We start from the raw sequence: 23,008 nt of genomic DNA, 5'->3' as shown, positions 1-23,008 counted from the left end.
GTTGAACAGATGCATTATAAGTGCATATGTACTTTACCTCTATATTGATCCCAAACTCTGATACACTACACTACTCCAATACAGATATTTATAGAAGAAGGGATAGCTTCACTTCCCCATATGTGCATGTCAAGAGTTTTTGGTTCTTCTATAATGACTGTTAATATCTCAATGTAGGTGTATGTGTTGGAGACAAACTGCACAAACTATTTTCTCTTTGTGCAAATGACTTCTAAAGTTCTGAAGATCATATGAAGCTTCATCAGTCGGTCATTCTTGTAAAAATTACACCTTTGTTTTACTGTCAGAAAACACTGAGCATCAGTGAAAGACAGTTTGTTCAAAAAAGACTAACTTTAAAAAAATATCCACCTGATTTGACTAACTTAGACTGCTGAAGCTGACCTTTGGATGCATTTTTGCATAAATAGAACATATTGTCATCCATCACTTATATTGGAGACGTGCTGGGAGTGGATCCATACATATATGTATGGCCTGTACAGAGAAGGAATGACTTTCATAAAATGAAAAAGGTCTACCCATCTTTAAAAGCTGCAGATATTTTACGTCCATCTAAAACATATAATATAAACTACAGCTGGGTTGAGAAGCGTATGGACTAGTTGAGCTTGACAGTTCATTAATGATGATTGGAAACAGCAGTTGATATTATAATCTCCACTCTTTGCTGGTTCTGGAGCTTTTTACCATGCCACACTGTCCTCATTACCTGATTGAGTTGCTCCAGAACAAGCTAGTAAGTGGACCTTGATTTGAAATTGATGTTTGCATTTTAAGACTAATTGAAGGAGATTGTGTAAAACTCCCTAACACAGGTTTCATTTTAAACACCATCTGAAGCTGTTGAGAAGAATAATAAGTAACCGTGGATGTTATTATATCGATGAACACTTAGCTGACCAATATCATAGATTCAGTAATATAGCTCAGAAATGGACATGAATACGCATACAGAGAAACAGATGGACAAGGGAGGCTTGGGTAGCATTTGGTAAAAGAGACACAAAGAGCGTAACAACCTCCTGTTCTTCCTTTTCTTCCATCTTTTCCCTTTCCTGTGCTCTTTCCTCCTCATCCTGCCAGCCTGTCTGTCAGTCAGTCTGTACAGTCTGTCCATCTCTTTGATCCTGCCCTCCTTTCTAGGCGCCTCTAAAAACAGAAAGAGAAACTCTTTGATGTTAAGTTCTCACAGTGTGACCCCTTTTGACTCAGAAATCATCCGCTGACTCATACACGCACACGCACACACACAAACACTGTGATCGATCTCACTGGTGTTGCTGTCCTAGCGTGACCATCTTGCAGGCACAAGACCCAGAGGGATCAATGTGTTTGTGTGTACCTAAAAGAAGGTTTTGCCTGCAGAGGATTAAGCTAGAGGAGCATCAAAGGTGCAGTTTGATGTGCAAAGTGAATTAAAAGAGACACACACACACACACACATGCACACACTTTCGACTGCAACTATGTCAGTGGGGATGTCAGTGATGTCTAGAAGAGACAGAGACAGTCTGGCCCAAAGGTAGAAAAGTAAAATAGCAAAAAGAGAAATGTTTCAGGTATCATCAGCATTCATATATCTCATAGCAACAACAAGCATCCAGCTTCTCACAATCATTTTATTCTGTCAATTTTTGATGTTCAGCTTAGGAACTGTGTGTTTGTGCAATGCTATAATAGGATTTTTTAAATTATTCTATCTAACTTCTTCTAATAACCTAATTTACATATGGAAAGGCATTACTGCAGTTACAGGACTAATCATTCTTACATTATATCACATACATCTTTGGGACAGTGGTAGCCCATCGGCCATCATTATCCCCAGTCAAGGAATCAGCCCCTGTTTAATTATTCCAGTTTAAAACCTCTTTGGTTAATTGTACTATTCTCCAAAGGGAAAAAATACCATAATTAACTCTATAAGCCAGTTTTAAAGTCAGTTATGTGTACCTTTAGTCAGCTGGCTTCTTGTTGTTCAAAGTGACAAACTATAGACATGAAGCAAGAAGTAATACTCAAAACTCAAAAATATGTATCTGTATTCAGGTTCTACTGTTAATGTCAGTAGTAATGTGAGTAGTAATGTGACCAAGACAACCATGTTATTTTTTAGATTGTCCAGCATCAGTGGCATGCACAGACTTTTTGAAGGGCAGGAGCGAAAAGAAAAAAAAGGGCACCTTAGCACGCGTTTTGGCTCCCAAGAGGGCACCTTAGCACGTGTTTTGGCTCCCAAGAGGGCACCTTAGCACGCGTTTTGGCTCCCAAGAGGGCACCCTAGCAAGCGTTTTGGCTCCCAAGAGGGCACTTTAGTGTGTTTTGCCAACCAAGAAGGCACCTTAGCACACGTTTTGGCTCCCAAGAGGGCACTTTAGTGTGTTTTGCCAACCAAGAGGGCACCTTAGCACGTGTTCTGGCTCCCAAGAGGGCACCTTAGCACACGTTTTGGCTCCCAAGAGGGCACTGTAGCGTGCCTTTTTCAACAATTGCCCCCCCCCCCACCCCCCCCCCCCCCTTGTGCACACTACTGTCCAGCATTGTTTGTAAGGGTTTAAGAATGAACTTGTTTCTTTGAGGTTTGGTCAACCGCATCTAATGGCAAAAGTGTTCATACCTGTTTTGAATGACCACACTAGAATGACTCATAGAAAGCTTACCGTCATTGGCTGCATCACACTGCCTCCCTGACCTCTGTGTAAGAGCTCAGTGTCTTTTACTTCTTTGTTCTCTCCACACATAACAAAAATTGTATAAATGAGGATACATTTCTGATAGCTTTCTTGAAGACGTTCATGAGGTGGCACAAAACTAGCGATGAAAGGAGTAGAATGAAAAGGAGAATTTGAGAATTAAAATCCTGCCTTTTTTTCTCAACTCGGCACACTTGGTCAGTCTCTTTGTGAGGAGGTTGTGATTCGTGGATTGTTCATTCAGAAACATTTCAACAAAAAAATATGTTTCAGATATTTTTGAGCACTTTGAAGCATAGCCCCCCTTAACTCTGATTAATACATTATGACAAGGATGGGAATATTAATAGAGAATAAACTGTTAAAAATTTGAAACTGAGCTAAAGTTAAAATGTGAAAATCACATTAACACATGACAACAATGATCAGAATATATTAGTGATCATTATACAGCTAAAAGCACAGTTGAAGCATGTCTGTATTTTGTATCCCTCTGCTGAACATAGACACTGATAAATTCAATTAATAGATGTGGTGTGCAAACTCCCTTCTGCTTCCCATATCTCTTTGTGTCTTGTTTTTTCCTTTTGCTTTTTATATATCATGGTCACACACTCTCTGTAAGCATAAACATAAAGTCACTACACGATCATATGAATTGGAAAAGGTTATTTTTTACTCAAACAATGCTATTGCTTCTGTTTTGGTATATTATGTAAAATACTGACACACATTTTCACCTGTTGGGCGTTCTCTAAATAACTGAGGTGAAAAAGTGTGATAACTGAAAATAAAAATAATCCTGTCATGCTTCATGGTTTTGCAGCAGAATGATGGGCAGTTCCCAGTGATCCAGCTGGTTGGTATGCTGAGGGGCATCACGTCTGGAATGAGGTACAGCAGACACACGCACACACACCCAAGCATGCATACGCACACACACACACACACACACACACACACACACACACACACACAAAAACTCTCCTGCTGCAGAAAGTCATTTTATCATAGCGATGAACAAGAAACCTTTTTGAGATCTTTCAATGATTGTTATGTGAAATTAGATTTCTGCGTAACAATAGCAATTTCACCATGGTGAGATTTCATGTGAAGATTTCTAATACTGTCTGGTCTTGTGTGCTCCACTCAATCAGACATCAGCAGCTTAAGATATGCTGCCTTGACATGCAAATTCTTCTTCACACACATACACACCAACACACATGCATACAAACACAAGAACAAACACAAACTCTGAAACATACTATATAGTAATCCATGGTATTTACTCAAGTTAACAGTAGCACAGTTTGTCAGCTTGGCAGCTTGAGATGCTGCTCACACAGTCACATACATACATATACTTATTATAGGTAGCTTGCTGTGATAACACAGACACATGTAGCATGTACACAAACATGAAATCACAGTCCTATTTTTTCAAAGGTAGCTAGCAGTGATAACACAGACACACACACTGAGATCGTGCACACACACTAAATCCTATTACCTTTTTTTTATAGTAGTCCTGGTAGCTGGCAATAGATAACACACACATTGACATCATAAATCCTGTTGATGTTACAGGTACCTGGCGGAGATGAGTTATGTTCACAGAGACCTGGCAGCTCGGAACATCCTGGTTAACAGTAATTTGGTGTGTAAGGTGTCTGACTTTGGCTTATCACGATATCTGGAGGAGGACACCTCTGACCCGACCTACACCAGCTCACTGGTGAGGACACACACACACACACCCACACACACACACACACGCAGAACATTCAAGGGCAAATCAAGGTACGTTCAGGAGGACATACTTGTAAATCATTCACAATGAGGCCTAAAGATGGCAAATTGCCTGCTTGTTGCCATGGTAATTTTAATAACCAAGAGGCTGGACCATTCTGTCACGTTCTTAAAAACAACACTTAAAGTCTATCATCATCATGTGCGACCATGTGAAGATGTGATGCTCAATCTTTGCGAGATGTAAAATTGACAGCAATGCTAAATGGAGATCTGTACGACTATTATGATTTGTAGCTTGAGGATGATACGACATATGTGCACCGTTATTAACATGCTAACATTCACTATTTTAGGTTGCATAAATGTCAATATACAGCTGACAGTGCGGACCCACTGTAAGCAAACCAATGTCACAACATTGTCTCTATCACTTCTTGCTTACCCCTGTGGGTCAAATGTCACAAACTAGCAAGAGACCTGTTTATTAGCAAACATTGTGTGAGGGCTGCCAAGTATCACACATTGATTGTGAGACTTGTGCAAATGACACCGATTTCAAGCCAGTGAGGCCATTTTCACCCTAACTTTTAGTCTTTCCTTCCTCTGATGTAAGATTTGTGGTTTTTAAGTGAAGTAGCAGCAATTTTGTTTTTTGTTGTTTTCTTGAGGTTTCAGAGCATAATAAGATTAAAGCAGCATTATCACAGATTGTCCACCAAAAGCATGCAAAAACGAATCATTACAATGCACTTTCCGGTGTAGATGATCATATATTCAGACATTACAGTCGGGATGTCTTGACATTTGGTGCAAAGGGGCTCATTTCCCCCCTTCATAAGAGTGGAGACAAATCAGATCCTTGTAACTGCCCTGGCATCTGTATCAGCAGTTGTCTACATAAATTATTCAGTAGTATTCTAAATAAAAGGATACTAGATTTCCTTCATGAACCACCCATCTTCTAATTGGCTTCCTCCCAAAACACCACACCACTGACCATTATACCCTTCACACTTTAATTAACAAACATGTACACCAGACGAAAAAATAGTAAGATATTGACTTGTTTTTTTATTGATTTCAAGAAAACTTTCGACTCTAATTGGCATGAAGGGTTCAATTAAATACTCCTACATTGCAGTATATGGGCAAAATGTATGATCTGGTTAAATCAATGTATTTGGTGCTGTTAAAGCAGCAATTAATTTTTTCATAAATTAACTTTGGATCAATGTACATTTCCTGGCTTCTCCCCTCTAGATACTGAGGTGAAGTGTATGTTTTATGCTGATGATCTTTTTTCTACTGTCTCCTACTAAACAAGGACTACAGCAACAGCTAGACATAGTAGAAAAATGCTGTCAGAACTGGGCCCTGGTAGTAAATATGAAGAAAACGAATGTCATAACTTTTTAAATAACTCCCCAGATGTCAGTAGAAAAAATACTAGTTTACCATAATAATCATATTTAACATGGTAGTAATGATGTAGAACATAATATTGAATACAGTATGATATATACCTGTCTTGGTATTACCATAACAGCACACATCATTTTTAACAGCCACCTGAGTCACTTAATCCTGCAGCCAGGTCTAACACACACACACAAATGCTGATGTGATGTGATGTGAAATGTAACTGGAGAGATGAGTACTGAGTGAATTAGTCTGTTCCTACATAAAATTCATAACATTACTGCCAACTGGGGATTTGTTTCATTATGGTTACTGTACCCCTTCATCCTTCCCTAAACATACAGTAAACCTTCATCAGCACTATTTGTGATATCTGGAGTGTATATTAAAAATGCTACCCAATAAACACACAAAAAAAAAAGAACTTTTGAAAAAGGTGCTGGTTCATAAATCCAGAGAGATGTTGAGCGGGTCAATTTACCACAAATAGACATTTATGCACGTCTTAAACTGCTGCTGCATTGCTAATGTTCTGGTTTTACTACACACCCTGTGTAGACATCATCAAGAGTCGATTTTTTATTTATATAGCCCGAATTCACAAATCATACATTTTTCCTCAGGGGCCTTTACAATCTATGTAGCATATAACATCCTCTATCCTTAAACCCTCCCCCAAATAAAAACCCCTTCAGCGGGGAAAAAATGTAAAGAATTCTCAGGAAGAGCAACAGAGGAGTACGATCCCTCTTCCAGGTTGAATAGACATGCACTAGATGTTGTTTGTACATTTTATGATTGTTAATCGTATTCGCTTAAATATATCTGTTAATTACTTATTGAATAAGAATAAAAAGCCAAAGTCGAGATCAGTTGACAAGTTTTTGTTTACTCACTATTTTGTCTTCATTAGAGAAGACAAGAGCAAACAGATGTGAGCAGATGGACAGTATGTGTACACAGATGTATGTTATTCATGTCTCTATACCAAACACCTGCTTTGTTCTCACTTAAAAAGACAAAGCATGACATATATATAGGAAAATTCAGGCACAGTTAGCATTTCCTTTATAAACAGTGTGTGATTATACAATGATACACAGACACAGTGCTCATCTTTGTGTCCTGTAAAGACTGTGATGACCATGACATTATTTAATCATCTCATTATAATTACAATGACAGTTATGACAGATACATTGGCCTGACTGTAATTTGGCATGACTGTGTGAGTGTGAATGTGAGTCAAACTATTTGGTATAAAGAAGTAAATCTTCCTTTCATTCTTCCTAACGTTTATCTACTCCTTTGCTCTTCCCTGCTCTCTTTTTTTCTCTCTTTCTTTCTGTCAGGGTGGTAAAATCCCAGTGCGGTGGACGGCTCCGGAGGCGATTGCCTACAGGAAGTTCACGTCAGCTTCAGATGTTTGGAGTTATGGGATCGTCACCTGGGAGGTGATGTCATACGGAGAGAGGCCTTACTGGGACATGAGCAATCAAGACGTAAGCCACTGCATGTTTTTATGTGTGTGTGTGTGTGTGTGTGTGTGTGTGTGTGTGTGTGTGTGTGTGTGTGTGTGTGTGTGTGTGTGTGTGTGTGTGTGTGTGTGTGTGTGTGTGTGTGTGTGTGTGTGTGAGAGAGAGACACAGAGAGAGAGAGAGTTTGACTGATGTCTTGTCCTCTCACTGATGTCTGTAACTAAATTTTTTTTAGTACGTGTGTGTGTGTGTGTGTGTATCTGTATGGGGGTGTGCTTGTTTGTTTCCTTTTGCAGTCTCTCACAGCAGGGTTTCTGCATGTCTAGGAAAACAGACGGAAAATGAGGACATCAATTTAAGTGTCACAGAAATGTTTGTTCCCCGAGAAAAAAAAAAAAAAAAAAAGGCACCAGAATTCAGTTTTCCAGCTGATCTTTTCTTCTGGGAATATTATACTGTCTTGACAACTTTATTCTAATTATCTCCACAGTATGCTCAATTTGTTGCAGCATTACTATACCTTATTATTTTCTTTGTACTTGTATCACATTGTTGTTATTAAGTGGTTTGAATATCCCTGTGTTTTTTTAAGATCTGCAATTTCTTTAACACAAGGAATGTATAATTGTCTGCTGTTCTAAAAAAAAAAGAAAAGTATCTTCAGGGTACATATTCAATTTTAGTGTTTTAACCTAAAGGGAAGCACGTACAATACATGAAAAAGGAGGTTCCACAAGATCGGATTGCTGAAATTTTAATTTTAGGTTTCTATTCCGAGAAGAAATGTGATACACAGATTATAGTTAGTTTTGGCACTAAAACCCACTTCAAAGCACCGAGGCTTTGAATCCCAATTCTTGCTTTCGGAAGCTATATATCTAATGGCTTCTGACACAGAGGACTGGGGGATTCTTCTTACAAGACTCCAGTTTGTCTTGAGTTAAAACTTTAAAATAAATCTGCCAAAACACTGCTGACTGGCTTCAGTTGTGTTTATTACCTGGAAAATATGCTTCATTTAATTTCTTTTAGGCAATATTTGGAGCTGTTTTGCCTCATTTCCTCCTGTAAAAACCACTTTACAGACCACGACACCACTCCAGTAATGTTTAACCTGCCTTAAGACCTCATTAACCTGAAATATCCGTGAAGTTTCCCGCATCTGGTTAGCTGCACCACAGATTAGGAGTTAATCAGTGGCGGTGGATATTCAGAAATGATTTCCAACTGTAACACAGGAACACATTTTCAACTAATAAGCAGTCACTCCAGGAAATGGTGACCTTGCAATCAGAATAATTAATTCAAGTTCAACCAATCTCAACAATATTTTCAGGGACTTGCAGTTTTGCTAAAATCCTGATTTTAACATCACTATATCATTGTATATTTAATGTCCACAACTTGCAAAAAGAATGAATGATAATTGCGATGAGTCCAGTGATATCCTCTGTTTTGTATTGGTAATGTATGCGACCGGGTCTGCTGAAGGCATTCTATCACTAAGTAAAGTAAACCTAACCTCCTAACATAAAGTGCATTTTATTAGCAATTCGCAAGGCTCTTCAACATCTCCTTTCATCATAAATACGAACCCCATGCTGGTTGAATCGAAAAAAACAACCAAACAGGAAGTGATGGGGTCAATGGGAAATTTGTAATTGTTTTCGCTGGGGTAAACAAAAAAAGCATATTTGATCACAACAATTATAAAAAATTGCTGGAGGGACTGAATAAGACTAAATCATTCCATCAGTTTTGTCTGCAGGGAACTTTTACCCTGTCTAGCATCTGTCTAGCATCAACTTAAGCAGCTCTTTCCCCTTATTTCACACTTTCACCTCCTCCCTCGCAGGCCCATCCCCTCATCGTCGCTTCTGAGCAATAGATGCAGTCTATGCAGCAGTAATGACAGAGACTCGGTTTAATGACAGAGACTGTTTTATAATGGCGCAGACAGTGTATAATGATGGGGAAAGTGTGTGTTACCACTATAGCTAACGAGGGTCTAGTGGGGCATTAACTATGCATGAACCTCACACCCTAAACTCACACATGCGACACACACCGCTGAACCACACACATGCACCCAGACACGTATAAAGGTACACGTATAGCACACACACACACACACACACACACACGCATACACACACAATTTCAAAGAACACAGAACGGTGAAATTGTCAGCGGAGCCACCACAGGTGCTGTGTTCGACATGAATTAATCATGAAAGAGACCTGTGATGTTTCACTACACTCGCTGCTATTTTGATTGACAGCGGTGCTTAGAGAGAATTTATGCGGCACAAAGCCTGAGAAGTGTGTCGGGGTCAAGTAGAGTTCACTCAGCAAGCAGACAAATCCCTGGCTCTGCGTTTACAGTACTCGCAGCCCCGCATTCCCTCAGCTTACTGTTAGACAAGCTTACAAATACAATGACATGTGCTCATTGCTTTAAATTTAACAGAATGTGGTGAAAAAAAAACAGGTCAAAGTATTATTTCAAAGAATTTCATGGCACCTTTGCTTTCTTAAAGGAACAACCCATCATTCATATGCGAATAAAAGAGTAGCAGGAAAAGGTTCAGTGGCACAAACAGTCAAGGTTTTGGCAGAGCAGGTGAAGTTAAAACAAGGTCTACCAGGTCAATGATCAAAGTAAAGGAAAGGTAGACAAGTCCAATAGGGAACAAGCAGGCAGGCAAATGACCAAAAACAAGTAAAGGTCAAAAACTAAAGCAGCCAGATAAGACAAAAGGTTGGAATGCTTTGGCAGGAAGGCACAATAGCAAATTTGGCAGAGTACTGACTAAAGCTACAGGGCAGATATATTTACTGGGGAGCTAATGAGGGGATGAGGAGCAGGTGTGCAGGTTGATATGGAGGTCAGGTGATGGAGAACGGCAGTAGGAACAACAGAAGTAATATAAGATTAGTTGCTGGCGGACCAAAAATAGAAAAAAAGATGCATACATATTAAGATTTTAAAAGATGAATTCATATTTTTTTTAAGTCTGTCTTAAAACAACAGTCAGCTTCCTAAATTAGCATTGACACAGGTTTTGTTCACTGTAATCATTCCTCATATTCATCCCAACTATTAGAGTATCCCCTCCAAATATACTTACAATGTAAGTGATGGAAAACAAAAATCCACAGTCTTCATTATGGGCAAAAATCCATTTCAAAGTTTATCTGCAGATAATATAAAGCTTCAACTGTCAAATAAAGCAGACATCAAATTAAGTAGAAATCTTCCAGATACATTTTTCTCATATTAGATTTTAATACAGTTTTGGAAGAAAGGAAGGCTGCAAATTGTGTCTGTTCCCCAAAAAGTGAAAGTGCATGAACAGGAGCAATGATTACAGCAGGAAAAAATGTGTTTCAGTGTTCATTTGGGCACCAATTATATTATTATGATTATTGTTTTTGGACAGAGTAGTACAAACAGAATATACAAAACAATACTGGACAAAATAAGAGCACCCAATCAAACATAATGACTTATTATTTACTTAACAATCATTTTTCACCAATAACACAATTTAAACATAAATAGATGAATAGTATTTTGGCAAGTACTATAATTTTAGCTTGAAACATTACAATTACATATGTGAATAAAGCCAAAAGAAATACTGGTTGGTGAGAATAAGTGAAAGGTGACAAGAAAGATGAGTCACAACAAGTGTTTATTCAATGTGTGAAAATAACTGCAAGATAAAAATGATCTGGAGGATTTTCAAATACAGAACATGCTACAGGCCACTTCAGGCACAATGGGAGTTTTAAACATTACAATCATCATAATCAGAGTTGAGGAGATATTCATTTTCCCATTCCTGATGCAGACACAGGAGAAACATCTCTAAACTTGAAATTTTCTTAATCATTTTCTTTCCTTTCTTTGCTTTTTCTTTGTTTAGGGTGGCAGGGTAGGAAGTTTCTCTTTCAGACAAACAACTTTTTTTATTCTGTGATGTTCAGTATAATTACATTCTGCACCCAAAGGTATGCAGGAATATTTAATACAACCACTCTGCAATGCAAAATTCTTGCCTAAAGGTTTTTACAGAAAACCTAAAATGATCTTTATCATCCTCAATACCTGCACTGGCATAATAAAATCAAGAGCCCCTCTGTGTTGAACTACCTGCCTCGACATCAGAGACTGCAGGATGCGTCACTGTAGCTCAGCGATGAATACCTTGATATACTGTGTGATTGCACACTGTGCCAGCCAGGATGAAGTTCTTAAATGGAAATGAAAGTTTCCGTGGTTTTAAATAAAGCTGAAAGAGGCAAGATTATTCTGTAAAAATGCACCTGTCCTATCAGCCAAAATCAAGAAGATTTGCAGTAGAGAGGAGTGTCACTTCCCTACAGACCTTATGTCATCAGAAACACGACAGAAAGTGAAACAACTTAAGTGCAAAATACAAACTGCCCTTAAAAACCAGCGAGAACACTGGATTCAACGTTGCGTCTTTATGCCTCTTTCATCTCTTTGATATCTGAAGCATCATAGACCAGCACCACACTGTGAGCAATTTACCAATGTCATATTTCAAGATTAAATCTTATTTTCACTCTTCTCACATTCATATCAATACTAAAAAGATAAAGAAAAAGTCTTCTTATCATGCACTCCTGCATGAATTGTGCTGTCTCTTATATCTTAAATATACATGAAAAACAAGCATCTTCAATCATTTTTACACCAACCTTTCTATCGTTTCATTTACAGTAAATTTGCCATCCTGCACTATTGGAACATATACATTTAATCCTATCAAATGAGATTTGTCACAACCAGCTAAACCTGACCCTTTTATCTTGTGGGTCATAGTAGCTAGCAGAATTAATTGTCAGAGGTGTACCTCCTGCCTCTCGTACACAGGGAGCCAGCTGTCACTTGCACAGTGAAAACATGATCTAATAATGCTGATTATGACTTAAAGGACCGTCTCAGACACTTAGAATAGACTATCTACTTCTGTGTGGAAAATGCTGCACCCACAAGGACTGTGCTTTGTTTTTTCCAACAAAAAAACCCTCAATTGCTTCTTACATAAAGGCTCTCTTCAAGTATAAAAGAGGGCCTTTAGGTCAGGAAATACAGAGGAGCTGAAGAATGCGCAAAGAGCTGAGGAGGAGGATCAGGAAGGGAAAAAACAGCTACAGGAAGAAGATGGTGGATCAGTTACAGCAGAACCACGTCAGCAAAGTCTGGAGGAGCCTTAAAACCATCTGTGGTCACAAAGAACCCAAATCCCAGCCTGTGGGAGACTGAAAGTGGGCAAATAGTCTGAACTTATTTTTCAATAGATTTGATCAGTCATCTGCCCCTCCCTCTGTCCAGTCCTGCCAGCTGTAACCCCACCCCCCATTTCCCCATTTGCACCCCCACCTTCACCACCTTCCCATAACATTCAGCTCACAGCCACCCTGCACATGTACTGCATTTCCTGTCCAGTGCCCAACCCAGCACCACCACCCCTCCTGCACACAGCCCCCCTGTCCCAATCTGTCCCTCAAAACAAACCAGGTGAGGAAAGAACTCAGGAGGATCAAAGTGAGAAAGAAAAAGTCCAGATGGCATCAGCACAAGGCTTCTCAAGTCCTGTTCAGACCAGCTGTGCGGGATAGTTGAGTACATTTTCAATCTGAGTCTGTGGCACTGACATCACACCTGGACCTTGTCCACCCCCTGCTGAGCCCATCAATGGACCCGCTACAGTTCACAAATCAACCTGGCATTGGGGTGGATGACAACTTCTTACATTTACGTTTTACTTACCCAAAAAGCCTGGGAGCACTGTGAGAATCATGTTTTTGGATTTCTCCAGTGCCTTCAATACCATACAGCCCACGTTTCTGAGAGACAAGTTGGAGCGCATGTGGGTAAACCTCAACCTCATGGCATGGATACTGGACTACTGAAGAACTCCTTAGGACTTTGTTTTTTCTCTGTCCTGGAATGCCCCCTCGATCCAGTGAAGGTGGTAGGAGAAAGGGAGAATGATGATGGCTAAGCTGTCATCCCTGATGGAGAATATGTCTCACCCCATGCAGGACACTCTGACGGCACCGGGCAGCTCCGTCAGTGACAGGCTGCTTCACCTGATTATTTGAAGGAGAGACACTGCAGGTCCTTGTTTCTTGCTGCTGTCAGATTTTACAATCAACACTGCTCCCAGTAGACCGCACATTGCAAAAATGATAATTCACTTATGTGCTATATAAGTATACTTAACAATATTTCCGGCGTGGAATAATGTGAATTCAACCATTAAGTCTGTCCTCTTGTTATATTTTGCTTTGTTACTGTTTTCTCATTTGTTATATCTTGCTTGTTGTTATGGTGCTATCCCCTTTGCTGCTATAACAGTGTGCTGCTATGGGTCTAATAAAGGATTATCTTATCTTATGTATGTTTGGTGTCAGTTGGCAAAAACATTTAACACTGTTTACATTTCAAAAAATCCTCAGTTCTCCGCCTCCTGATTTAACAACATGGGTGATGGGGGGCTGTGGGTGGATGTGAACAGTCTACTGAGGGAATGGCAGAGTTGAATACAGTCTCAAAACTACTGAGGGTTGTATTCATGTGAGACTCGCATGTTTATGACAGTGACTCACAGTAACTTTCAGACAATCAATACCCAGGATGGTTTGGTCAAATCCCTGCTGCAATTATTTCAGCTCACCAAGCTAAAGGTGCTTTATCTGCCATTTCACAGTATTTTTAAAAGCGTACTCCATCAATTCAGCACTGCACTCCGCGTTGACAATTTATTGTAAAAAATAAAAAAAGGATAAAAATCAATGCATGAAAACAAGAAATATTCTCTTTTTTTATTCCATGAAATCGTGTTCCTTGTCAAAATTATATTACTGCCTTCATTACCCACAAATCAAGCAGTTTCGGTTTCAGTTTCACAATAATCAGAAAAAATGTGAAATCCGGGCTGGAGGGATTGGTTTTTGACATTTTTGCCCAAAATTGTGAATTGCAGACTCTCACATGTGGTAATTTTAATCTTGTTAGTGTCCTACATGTTAGTAAACCGAATATTTTGGGATTTTTGATACAACTTGTAAAGGACTTTGATTCCCCTTTAAAGTTGCTCTGGAGGAAATAACCCTGGCCTCAATTGCTTTGATTCAAACCATACTTTTTTAAAAATCTGTCTCAAGAGTCCCCCAACTTTATGGAAATACAACACTAAATGGGTGGAATATACCTTTTGATTTACTAATATTTTAGTGTTAAGAAGAATTCAACAAATGTAGGTGAATCATTGTTCAGTATTAGCATTTGCCTCATACTCCCTAATTCCTTTTTTTCCTCCTTTACTGTGTCCCAGGTGATAAATGCCATTGAGCAGGATTTCCGGCTGCCAGCTCCCATGGACTGTCCTGTAGTGCTGCACCAGTTAATGCTGGACTGCTGGCAGAAAGACAGGAACGCACGGCCAAAATTTCCCGATATTGTCAGCATGTTGGACAAAATGATACGCAACCCTGCATCTCTAAAAGCCGGCACCAACAATGTCGCCCCTGGGTGAGGAGCGATTCAACATAAGCACATTCGCAACACTCTCTTTCTGCCTCATCCTTCTTATTCAGTGACAGTTTTCTCCCTGTTGTATCCTATTTCTGCAGACCTTCCCATCACCCCTTGTTAGATCGTGGAGCTCCAGACCTCAGTAGGGTGAGCTCTGTGGAAGACTGGCTGGCTGCGCTAAAGATGACCCAGTATCGAGACTCCTTCCTGGGCTCGGGTTTCACCTCCTTGCCGCTCGTCACACAAATCACTGCTGAGTATGTGTACCCATTTAACTGCCTCTCTCTCTCTCTCTTTTTTTTCTGTCTGTCTCTCCCTGCCTGCTTGCGTCTCACGCAGCTCACCTGCCAAGTCTGCATCTTGTTAGTTGGAGATCTGGCAGGGCAGCTGGTTGGCTGACTGCTGGTCCATGTGTACGCCTGTCTGTCTTTCTGAACAATTGCCTTGGCTTACTAACTTCCATCCTTTTTTCCCCTCTCATTATCATGATATAAAATGCTATGAGCACCATTATTGGATATCCATACATCACTGTCATATAAAGTGGAATAAACTGTAATCGCTGTGAACAAATTGAAACATTTTCCGAAATGATTAGTAACCTCTGCCCTGCAAGTGGTATTGGCAGCGCTGACACCGCTGAACCTTTCCCATACCTGGCATACCTGCTGTCTCTGCTTGTGGTTTTTTGGTTTCGCTTTCACTTTTATGTAGAAAATGAGCTTGTCGGAAGTGTCTTTTTTTTTCATCAGCGTTTCACTCCATCCACCATCTGTCCTTGTGAGATATTCTGGAAGTTTCAGCTTGGTTTACTTAGTAGTGAATAGACCGCATGTATGCATTTTGCTGTTGACTATTTTAAGAATCAGTAGATTGCTTCTTTTCCTGCTCCAACAAGCCTGGGGAGGAGGAAAACATGCATCACTCCTCCTATCTGAGAGCTGCATTACCAATCCCTAAAAGTCTGGGCCTCCAACATCTTCAGTCAGTAAATGATTCACAAGAAGCTACTGCCATTACCTTTGACCACGGCACAGGCTTCAGACCTAGAGTTGGTCCCAGTACGCTGCACTTTAGCTCCCCACTCCAGCTGCAGTTAGGATCAGCCAAACACACAGGATGAATTTCCCCACAGGGATTAATTAAGTATACTTTAATATAGTACTAATGTGGAGACAGCGGGAAGGTCCAGACAGAGAGTGGTACATGAGCCAATGATTTTTAAGTCCATTTTCACTGATGAGGCACCACTGTTCAGGGGATAAAATGGATGGTAAAGCTACTCTAACTGTACTTTTTGTAACTTTTTTATGTGGTGTTGTGTATGTTCAATTCTATTGTGAGATTTAGAACCATATTAGATCCTATTAAGAGTCATATTGCTCACATAGAATGACATGTAAAACTTAGGCTATAGAGTATGGGTAAGCAAATAGTGCCAGATGCCATATTAGAGCTTTAAAAAAAAAACAAATTCAACATATATTGAATATAATATCCCAAGAGGGCGTAAAAAGACCACAACACCAGACTTAACGAGCTGGAAAAGTGCAATTCAGCAAGTACAGCTTATGGGGAAGTTGGCTCAGAAAATAGCGAATATGGGCTGTGCCTTTGAAATAAGATGGATTTGGGTTGACATAGAATTATAATTATTTAATGCATAAAGAAAAAACATATCAGCTTGTCCAATTTTTAGAAGTAGTTAATTGATCTTGACTTTATCTTCAGTGCCTGGCTACTTCCTGTTGTTCTGTTAGTACTGTTTAAATTAATTAGTTTTAAAAACAGATCAGCACAATGCAATGAATGATGTAGACTGTCACTCTTTTAAAGTGCCTGCTGCGCACAAGGTTTCTTTTTGGACTGTATACTGAAATTGAAAGATGTAAGACTTTTTTTAATAATCTCTGTGGAAATTATTTGTATAAGCATGGTCATTATTTAATCAAATTTGATTAAATAATGGCCATCCATATAAGCTGCATATTCATGCTGTGCTAAGAGAACTGGCACCTTTTTTCTATTCCAATGCAAGCACTGCTCATGTAATAATGATTTATGAGTGTTAAAGTCCTACACATAGCACCTTTAATAATACCCATGTGTTTATGAGATTTTTCTGACGATGATGATGCGTCCTCATATCTGTGTCTTTCTGTGTTTTGCTAGAGACCTACAAAGGATTGGAGTATCTTTAGCTGGACACCAGAAGAAAATCCTCACCAGTGTTCAGTCAATGAGGCACCACGCTGATGACCAGTCTCCTACTGAATCTGTGTAACCAAACAGCGGATCGATACAGTATGAAATATGCGACCAGTTTCCAGTCTGTAAGCAAGCAGGCTGCTATCTCACACTTCTGTTTTACCACTTTTCCGCTGCCTGTGGAGATCTCGACATGTTTTTAACAATCACTGTGGCCATTTCTGTGTCTGCATGGCAGCAGCAGTCCCTCAGTCACTGGTCAGACTTCTTTCATGTCATTTAGCTTCCTAAACTGAATTACACCAAATGGCTCCTGGAAGGAATTAATTGCACAGTTAGTGCAATAGCCAATGCAAGGCAGACATGATTTCTAACTGGGGGAAAAAAAAAAAAAAGCATCAGCTCTTAAAAAGACTTTCTGTCTGACCTGATGGGACAAACACCAAAAAACTGCCTGCAAGATATGTTTGACTGAAATGTTTAAAACCTACACACTCATTTTTACTAGCTTGACTGTTTGATTCAAGGACGTCATGGACTGTTTTTATGTAAGGATCAATCACATAAACATACTACTGTGAAGAGAAAGTGTTTGAATTGACATGTATATGAAAGGACACAAACTGGACAAAAAGCCTGATGAAAGCATCTATGAACAAGTGTAGATGACAGGTTTGTTATCTCCAGTGTGTTTTGTTGAGACTACTTCAGCGTGTTGGTGAAAATTACCATTTGAATTCAGACAAGACTAAACGGGACTTTGTGAATCTTCATATTGAAGAGTCTGTACATATTAAGATATGGGATGTTTATTTCCTATTGGCTTTCACTTTTGCCAACAGCATTGGACAATTACGTGTCACTGGAGTATTTGTGAGTTCGCTATGATTAACTTTCTCTGGATGACTCATCACTGGACGATGGAACAAACTTTGAAGTGCTGTGGACTGCAGACAAAAAAGAAAAAAGAAAAAAAAGAAAAGGTTTCATACTGTAGCTCTATTTTTTGTACTTCCCATGCTGCCATGAAAAGATAAACACTTCCATGCAGAGAGCTAGCAGCGCTTGGCCTACTTAGATACTTAATTCAGAGGGAACTCATAATGGATGATGTTTTACAATCAGCACAAATGCCCTCTGAGGAAAGCCAATTATGGATCAGAAAACGGAAACAAAATATGATAAAGAAACCATTTCAGTGTAACAAAATCAAAGTTCCTTTTCAAGTTACAGTAGGAAGCATGGCAACTGCAACTACTTACAAGTATGAATGACTTTTAAAAAAAACAAAAAAAAAACACACACAGCAGAAGAGGCTGTGGGTATTAAGTCATTAGCAGCTGCACCTGTTGTGAAAGAACTGCAGTGGCCAGAGAATCTCAAAAGATAGAAAAGGTTTTCTCATCTAACGTTCTTGTGATTTGGCTGCAAAACCTAAAGCTGACTGCCAGTCAATCAATACGGCGCATGAACAAACCAGAAATCCAGTGCTCATGTACTGTGCTTGCATGAAAATCTAATTTCTGTCAAAACTGTATGGCTGCCATCCAGATGGTAATCATCACTCTACAGCAGGCAGACAGGGCTGCCGGACATGTCACTGTTGTCTGAGTCTGTTATGACAGTCACATTTCCTGATCGACATCTCTGATTACCACTGCTGTTTCAGTTTGCAGATAAAATGACATGAAGTGATATATCAACAGTCTTAATGTGGACGACAACCTTTTCAATGCCGGGCCTTATGCAACATGCGGTTACAAGCAACGCAGATTGATTTCTCAGACATGTCATAAAGAAGATCTAACAAGAAAAGACGGCAAAATACAAAACGCTGCAGGGTCAAGAAGGAAATTGCCGTCTTATTTATCATGTTTTAATACTTAAGTGTGATGTTTGACTTGCTGTCTTTGCTCACATTGGAGCAAAATATGATATCATGAAGGCTGATCTCACCACGGGGCACACTAGTGGAGAAGCACTGGGAGATCTCTTTTATCTCAATGCTGAGCAGATTACCAGCTGCGAAACAACAGCAGGCCTTCAGCCCAAAACCTCTGGTCATGCGTGTGCACCCCCATCCCAAGGATTACCAGTCTGACGCATTGATTGGATGCCTTTATTTTATTTCTCATCCGCTGTGAGCCGGGCTCACAAATGACAGAAGAGACAGTGTTTAGTTGTTTGCTTTCAACACGTGTTACTGCTGCATGCCTCCGACGTGTCCTACAGGAAGCTGTGTTTGTGTTTGTCTCGCACCGCTGCCGTTCTCCACTGCTGGGACGCCCCAAAGTCTTTTATTTATGAAAGTTGTGAGATTGTGAGATCTACGACTATTTTAAGCCTCCAAATATTTTAGTTGCCGCTTTTTTCCGCCAAAACTCAGCTCCACCGGCACAACTGGAATTGCATTTGTTGCCTGGCAACTATAGCTTATTGAACATTTTATCAGGAAGTATTGAGAACAACTGGGAGCGTGTCAGTGGTTCAGAGCATAATTCGTTGTAAATAGATGCCTCTGGAAGAGCAGTTCCAGCGTTGGCTTGGGGGTTTAATAAAGAATGAGATGACTAGTGCGCCTAAAAAGAATATTGAACGTCACGCAGAAGAAATGAAAGCTATCAACAAAGACAGGCATCTTAATACATTATGTAACATTTGTAGCTAAGTGTGATTTGTCTATCCTTTGCTTCATGTTTTTTATCTACTGGTATTTAACAAGGTTGGATGTGAGCTTTCAAAGACATTTCACATGTTACTGTGTCAGTGTTGGTGAAGACAATGACGGTATTAGTGATCTACAGCACGTCTTGTATGTATACGATGAGCACAAGCACACACACCACAGAGATCTCAGGAACATGATAGATGTGAGTTTTTTGCCACATTGCTGCATAAAATGTGATCTTTAATTGGTAAATCATGCACTGTGTAAAGAGATTAATTCAAGATGAAGTGCTTTAAGAGTTCATGGAGAAAAATGTTTTGATGCTAGTTTTATGAAGTGCTTGCTAAAAGTTAAATCCACCCTAGAAGAGTAATGCAGTTTGAAAAGAGAGGAACATGTTACTAAAATCTTTCAGAGTTCTCTGCTTGTGTATGTTAGCAAGAAAACAGAGAGATAAAGTTTCTGGCAATGAACAATAGTCAGGCTTAATACACAGATTGTATCTGCTGAATGTCTGGGTGCATCTTCTGGTTTGAGGCTAAATTAAGGTTTTAATCCTTTTTATGGAAAGTAGGGCGAGGCCAAGATTTTTAATATTTTCTCGCTTTTTCTTTTTTTATTCAGGGTTTTTATGGAAAAACATGTAAAAAAAAAAGTTCCACTGAAAGTCAGCCTTGAAAGATGTGTGAGTTTCTGTTTACAGAAACAAACTATGTGTTACGACCCTGACACCAAACTAAACCAAACAAAACTATCGAATTCTGATGATGAAAATCAGTGGACAAAAAAAAAGGTAGACTTTTTAAAGATTTCCCAAGACCCAAGCTGTGTCCAGATTGCAAACACAAAACACAACTCTAAGCAGGTTTTAATTATATGATTTGTTTTTTTATTAGCTTTTTGAGTTAATACTAAGGACACATAGAAGCAACAATAGATGAAAACAATTGAGGATGATGGTAAAATAGCATCGTGAACACCCCAGAAACATAAAATAACTCTAAAATACTTTTAAAAAACATCTTGATATCTATTTGTGAAGATAAGTAAAGTTTGAAAGCTGCAGTTTGATTGACATGCATCAACTCATATATTGAATCATTTCCTTTTTCCTTTTTCATACTTACTGCAAAAACATTATAGTAAACATACTAACATATATACTAGACAATTAGTATATAGTATGTTACATACAGTTAGTATGTTTAGCTGTTTGATTTCAGGACACTGCTACTGTTTTAAGATGGATTTCTACAAACATCCTTAAGCTCATTTTTTTTAAATCTTATTTTACAGCACATAACTTTTGGTCCAAGCCTACTCTTCACAATTTTTCTTCACCCCAAAAAACTCTGAAACTCTCTGTATGTTACCTGCTCAGCACTGAATGGCAAACAAAGTTAGCAACTAGCTGTTGAACATAGTTGAGCATATAAGGAGCTGAAGAGCCAGATGTTCCCTCAGAAGTTGGTGGAGACCAAAAGGAGAGTGAATACTGATAATAATATGTCTGTGCTGTGTTCAAAGACATACACATAAACAGAGCAGTTGATCAGTTTGTGGGCTTATCTGTAATTGGAGCCTCTCTCCTTTTATAAAATGTTAACATTTTAGGCAGCTGGGATGCATTCTGGTCTACTGGGATTACCCTCACTAGATTCGTCTTTGATGAATTTCTGCCTGTTCATTGTTACAAATGGCAGCTGCAGACAAAAGCCCTCGCTCTTTGATTCTGAGGGACTGACATCAAAACCTGACATTTACTGCAGATGTTTTAGATAGAAAACTCCATTCAGACTCTACTTTAACAGTGCTGGAAATATATCAATGTGTGTCACATAATGTTTGGCCAGTTAACTGCATAAATAGGGAAACCTTATCACTAAATAATCTTTATAATAATCTTTAATTATAATTATAAAGCACTTTTCAGAATCCACATTACAAAGTGCTTCACAAAGGCAGCAAAATAAGACAGACAAGACATAAAATCATCAGGTTTAAAAAAAACATAAAAAACAGTAGTGTGTAAAGACTAATTCAGTGTATAAAAAGCAAGAATAAAGAAAACCATTTTTAAAAAGAAAAGACATTTCAAAGAAAATTAAAACTCAAGTAAAATTAGGAAAGGCTCTCTGATGAAAGTATGTTTTAATAATAAGATATTTAAAAGAGAAAACTGACTCAGTCCACCTTTTTTTTCATTGGGTACATTTTTTCCAGAGCCTCGGAGCTCTGACTCAACACTCACAGCTGGGCTCCTGGAACAGAATAAGACCTCAAAGTAACTACAGACGCTTACAGTGCAAAGAGGTCAGAGATATAGCAGGAAGAGAGGCCATGAAGAGTAACACGTAAGATCTTAAAATCTGTTCTAAAACACACTGGGAGCTAGTGTAAAGCAGAGAAAACAGGAATGACGGTTAAAAGCCTGGCACCTCAGCTCTGTACAGTTTGGAGAGAATCAATAGATTTTTGATTCAGGCAAGTAAAGACACTTAAAATGGGCTGAGAAATGCAAGGTGAGTCATCAAAAGCTCCTTGAAGTGCTTTAGGGTGGATGTATCTTTTAATTGCAGTTATTTTCTTGAAGCTGGACCAACTCAGCTTCTCTCTGCTTTTTTTTTTTTTTTTCGCTCTCCTGTTGCTCTGCTGTGATGTGAGGCTGGAGATGAGAGGAAGTGAGTTATGGCGAGAGGGGGAAAAAAAGTGAAAGGGAATAGGTAATGGAAGGGGCAAGAGGAGAAGGAAAGGGTAACAGAAGAAGAGAAAAAAGAGGGGAGGGGTGGAGGCGCGTGAGGCATAGCTCGACTCTCATGCTTGAATAAAAATCAGGCTGGGCGTGGAGAGATTATTCTCTTTTTTTTGTGTCTCCCTCTCTCTCTATCTCTGTCTCATTGCTCTACCCAGACATTCTCTTTCTTCTCCTTATGCCCACAACCTCTCCGTACAACTCACTCTGCTCCCAGTCTGCTTTTCCACTGTCTGCTTTGACGAGGCGGTTTAAAGGCAAGCAAAGTCGAGCGATCGCTCTATTCTTAGATGCAAAAACATTTTTAACTTGCATCTCTTATCTTAAGGATATATTTTCAAGTATGACTTCTACACAAAAACCCTGCAGTGTGTTTTTCATGGGTTTTCAGGGAAGCATTTATCCCAAAACTGTGAAGGTCTTCTCTACTCCAACA

The 23,008-nt window shown here is 39.2% G+C and overlaps 1 protein-coding gene across 1 annotated transcript in view; it reads left to right on the top strand.

Moving 5' to 3' along the window:
* The window catches only part of LOC128361321 (ephrin type-B receptor 1-like), a 91,145-nt gene extending 73,917 nt beyond the window's left edge, over positions 1-17,228 (top strand). The window contains exons 15-20 of the mRNA XM_053321736.1: positions 3,544-3,611; positions 4,308-4,455; positions 7,244-7,393; positions 14,745-14,941; positions 15,043-15,201; positions 17,117-17,228. Coding sequence (XP_053177711.1) covers positions 3,544-3,611; positions 4,308-4,455; positions 7,244-7,393; positions 14,745-14,941; positions 15,043-15,201; positions 17,117-17,228 — 834 coding nt within the window. The remainder of the gene's footprint in view (positions 1-3,543; positions 3,612-4,307; positions 4,456-7,243; positions 7,394-14,744; positions 14,942-15,042; positions 15,202-17,116) is intronic.
* The last annotated feature ends 5,780 nt before the right edge of the window (positions 17,229-23,008 follow it).

Source organism: Scomber japonicus, chromosome 7 (genome assembly GCF_027409825.1).
Source record: "Scomber japonicus isolate fScoJap1 chromosome 7, fScoJap1.pri, whole genome shotgun sequence".
NCBI classification, from domain to species: domain Eukaryota; kingdom Metazoa; phylum Chordata; class Actinopteri; order Scombriformes; family Scombridae; genus Scomber; species Scomber japonicus.
This window is presented reverse-complemented; position numbering and strand designations above follow the sequence as displayed.